We start from the raw sequence: 4,592 nt of genomic DNA on the forward strand, positions 1-4,592 counted from the left end.
GGGGAAAGGAGGGGGGAGGGAATCCACTCCTCCTGACCTGAGTCTCTTTCCCAAACCATCCCATAGGCTGTGTTTGCTCAGCTTGGATAATCTGCAGAGGGAGAGTTGGCCTCCCCCCCTTCCCTCCCCCCCCCCGTCCCCCTCCTGTCTGAAGTCTTATCTTGGAATTTATGATGGTTGGGGAGGAAGAGGGTTGGGCCAGGACTGCCAAATGCCTTCCTCATGGAGAAATGGTTGATTATCTCAACAACCCCATCTGAACTAGGAGGTGTAGACTTCCTTGCTCTCTCTCTCATTTCTCTCTTTGTTATCTCTCTGTCAATCATTTTTCTCTATTCTCTATTATCTATCATCTCTCTATATGTCTGTCTGTCAATCATTTATCTCTTTATCTACCTACTGGTATCTCTATTGGTATCTCTCTCTCTCCGTTACTATCTATCTCATCTATCTGTCTTCTATGTATTTTATCTATTTCTCATCTATCCATTTCTATCTATCTATCTATCTATCTATCTATCTATCTATCTATCTATCTATCTATCTATCTATCTATCTATCTATCTATCTATCTATCTATCTATCATCTATCTCAGGGGTAGTCAACCCTGGCTCCTTTATGACTCGTGGACTTCAACTCCCAGAATTCCTGAGCCAGCATGGACACACACACACACACACACACACACACACACACACACACACACACAAAGTGGGACCATTTCCACAGACCCCCTAAATCCAGCCTGTTGGAAGAAATGACACTCCACAAGCTTCAGCTCGTGGTCCAGGATGCTTCCCTTGGATATGATGGACTTTAAAGGGTGGCCCTTTAAGAACCATCGCCGGGGCTGGGGAAGATAGGAGCTGTAGTCCAATGGCTCAGAGGTTGGCTGCTGCAGAGGGCGCTCTGAAGGAACTGTGCAAAATGAGGACGGTGTGGTGAATGAAGATCAGTTTTGCGTTTAGAAAAACTTGACAACAGTCACTGAGTCATGGGGGGGGACTGAAGGGGGGTTCAGATTCAGGAAGGTAAACACAGATCTCTTACCCCCTCCAGGGAGGGGGGGTAGGGAGGGAGGGAAGGAGGGAGGGAGGAGATGAAGGAAGGAAGGAAGGAAGGAAGGAAGGGAAGGAGGGAGGGAGGGAGGAAGATTAAGGAAGGGAGGAAGGAAGGAGGAAGGGAAGGAGGGAGAGAGGAGATGGGGAAGGAAGAAAGGAGAAAAGTCAACGCAAAGAAGGTTATTTTCGTCTAAAAGTGGAGAAAGGGAAGAATACACGGTATTGGGGGGGGGGTCTGTACCACTATCAACTTCCCAAATTCTCATCTCAGCCCAGCACATCTGGAGCTGGCAAAGGGGTGGTTCAAGGCAGTGTTCATCAACCTTGGGCACTTAAGGATGAGTGGACTTCAATTCCCAGAATTCCCCAGCCAGCTTTGCCTCAGAAAACCAGGCCAGCCCGAGAGGCAGGAGACGACCCCTCTCTCCCCCAAACCCCTGAGTTCATCGGTTGGCCAAAGAGGTCTAGGCAATTGCATGCAACCAGACACCTCAGAGCTCCGTCTATATGACTCCGGTTCACCTTTCCATTGTAAGGAACTCAAAGTGAAGTCCTTAGCCCTGTTGGACTACAATTCCCATCACCTTCAGCTGTGGGGTAACAAAGATGGTAACGCAACACATTTCAAAGCATCTTATGCAGAAAACCAGCCCTGGGAATTGTGCTAGAACATCCAGAGATCTTTCAGTTCTTCAGTCCACTCCGGGGATGCTTGCCTGATCCTGCTTTGTTCTAGAACCAGGTGGGTTCCAGATATCTCCAGCATGGTTCTTAAGTCCCCAACAAGGGACTTGTCTGTCTCCATCGTCTCCAACCAGGGCAGGAGAGAGCCAATTCAACCCAGGAAACCATAAATTCAGAGTTGCATGAGTTTGGGCTTCTCTCAAAGAAGGAATAATTATCTGTTGGAACAGTCAGTCCTGGTGCTTGACACTATTCAGCAGGCTGAGAATACAAGCTTTCATTGTGCCCGACATAGAATTGCTAGCTAAATACTGCAATATCTATTCACAAGCCACCATCTGGACGTTATAGGCTGGGTCACCTGTTAACCCAGCAGTAGCCAATTTTCCATTCTGGCAGCGATGGCCACTGCGTGCCAACCTCACAAAGTGTGCCTGGCTGGTCCCACTATGTTGACCAGCAGCTCAGAGAATCGCACGAGTTGGAAGGGAACTAAGAGGTCATCAAATCCAACCCACTGCACACTGCAGGATTCATGACACCATCCCCTTTGATAACTACCCAACCTCTGTTTGAACATCTCCAGGAATGAGGCAAAAAACCCCTGGATGTGATAACCTATTCCACTGATTGGCAGCTCGGAAAGTCAATATAATTCTTCCCAATATTTAATTGGCACCTTAAGTTTCATCCCATGAGTTCTAGTCTTGCCTTCTGGAGCACCTGAGAAGAAATTCGAACTCTCTACAATGCAACAGCCCTCCAAAGATTTGATGGCAGCTGTCGTGCCTTCTTTGACAGCTAAACCAGTGTTTCTCAACCTTGACAATTTTAAGGCATGTGGACTTCAACTCCCAGAATTACACAGCCAGCATTGCTGGCTGTGGAATTCTGGGAGTTGAAGTCCACATGCCTTAAAATTGTCAAGGTTGAGAAACACTGAAAACGTTTCTAAGTCTTTTCACCCTCCCTAGTCTAGGACAGTGTCTCTCAATCTTAGCCACTGTAAGATATGTAGACTTCAACTCCCAGAATCCCTTGGCCAGCATGCTAGTGAGCTTTAAGACTGAGGACTTCAACTCCCAGAATTCCCTGGCCAGCCATGTCTCGAGAAACCCTCTCCCCGATAAAAGCGCCAGCCCATCCAGTTCCAACCGGTAGGAACTCACGAACCAGAACTGGAAAAAGGGAGGAACCTACTCCGGGATGGTTCAGAGGGAGAAGGAAAGGATCTACTGGCTCCTTCTTTAAACTTCCAGGGATCGCGTCGCCCCGCATTTCAGCAAACACATCTGCTGGGGGGGACTTTCCCTTTCTGAAGAGCCATCCCACCCCCCAAAAAAAATGTCAAACGGGCAATCCAGATACCAGCTGCCCCCGCTCCGAATGCCACAATCAAGCCTCGCTTTAATCCGGAGTCGTCTCGATTCCCCTTCGGCTCGCCTTTAGCCGGGGAATCGCTTCCCTCTTCAGAAACCAGTATTCCCGGAGCAGGAAAAAGGGGAGCTGGCGGACCGTTTTTCCCTCCAGCCACGGGTGGATTCCGCCCTCCCAGTCCCGCTCGACCCCTTCACCCCAGCTAAGCTCGCCTGGGAAGCATGGGAGGTGTAGTCCTGGAGATCTGGGAGGAACCTGCCTAGGGAGAGGAGGGGGGGCCCGCCTGCCCAGAAAAGACCCCTCCGAGCAAAGCGGCGTTGCGCTCCCGGACTTGGCCGCAGCGGCGGATGGATCGGCGAAGCCGGCTGCCGCGGTCCTGGCGCAAGCCGGAGACCCAGCCTGGCGTCGGGCGAGCGAAGGAGGGGAGGGGGCGCTGCTGCTTTCTTCCAACGGAGCCCAACCAAGCGCAGAAGGGAGGCGACGGGGCGCAGCTGCCCGCTTCCCCCAAGCCTCCCCAGGGCCGGAGGGGAGGAAAGGGGGCGGAATGGGGGGGGGAGCGCCTCTCTTCCATCCCCATCCCGCCAGCGCGCGCATGCTCCTGCTCCATCCTTGCCGCCCCCAGACCCATTAATCCGACTGCGGAGAAAGGAGCCCGCGCAGGGGACCCGGGATCGTCCGCCTCCACCCTCTCGGCCGGTTCAGGACGTCGGGCAAGGAGCAGCCTACCCCCCCACCAGGAGCCCGGGCTCTTCCGACGCCCCTTCCCCGCGGGACAGCCCGAGGACCCCCTCTTCTCCCCCACCGGAGCTTCTCAAAGACCCCTCCCCCAGGCAGAAAAGGGGGGAGGGCGGGCTGCGGCGACCCCTCCCCTCGCCTCTCCTGCCGCCCCCACCTCCCTCCCCCTCCGGTGGTCCCAATCCGGCGCGCCCCCTCCCCGCCTGGGTCCTCTGCCTCTTGCCCCCCCCCCCGGGCTCACCAGCTGCTCCTCCGGCGAAGGCTCCCCGCCTCCCCCGGCCTCGCAACTCCCGGGCTTGGCGGCCGAGGGCTCGGCGGCGATGCGCAGCGCCTGCCGGACGCGCCGCTCCTGGCGCTCCCGCAGCAAGTGCAGCTCGCACAAGCCGGCCAGGGTGCCTTCCAGCCAGGCGCGCAGCCGGCTCCGCTCCGGGCTGGCCGGGAAGGAGAAGGCGCGGATCATGGTGCCGCCAGCCGGTTGCAGCCCTCGGCGGGCGGGCGGGCAGCGGACGGACGGACGGGCGGGCGGCGGCTCCTGCAGCGGCTCCGGAGCCGGGAAAGCGCAGCGGCGGCGGCTGCAGCTCCGGCGCTGTCACCGCCTCATTTGCATGTGGGCGCCGATTGGCTCGCCCGTCCGAAACGGATTGGGAGACTCGGCCTCTGATTAGCCCGCCCGGCCCAGCGCCACGCCTCCCATTCAAACAATTGGGCCCCGGCCGCGCGTCGCTTTGGCCCAA

The 4,592-nt window shown here is 55.6% G+C and overlaps 1 protein-coding gene across 1 annotated transcript in view; it reads right to left on the reverse strand.

The window, feature by feature from the left end:
* Positions 1–4,318, reverse strand: part of DACT3 (dishevelled binding antagonist of beta catenin 3) — a 17,537-nt gene extending 13,219 nt beyond the window's left edge. Inside the window, exon 1 of the mRNA XM_029285059.1 lies at positions 4,100–4,318. Within this exon, the coding sequence (XP_029140892.1) occupies positions 4,100–4,318 (219 nt within the window). The remainder of the gene's footprint in view (positions 1–4,099) is intronic.
* Between the last annotated feature and the right edge of the window lie 274 nt (positions 4,319–4,592).

This window comes from Protobothrops mucrosquamatus, unplaced genomic scaffold (assembly GCF_001527695.2).
Source record: "Protobothrops mucrosquamatus isolate PMUCROS unplaced genomic scaffold, P.Mucros_1.0 scaffold1232, whole genome shotgun sequence".
Lineage (NCBI taxonomy): Eukaryota > Metazoa > Chordata > Lepidosauria > Squamata > Viperidae > Protobothrops > Protobothrops mucrosquamatus.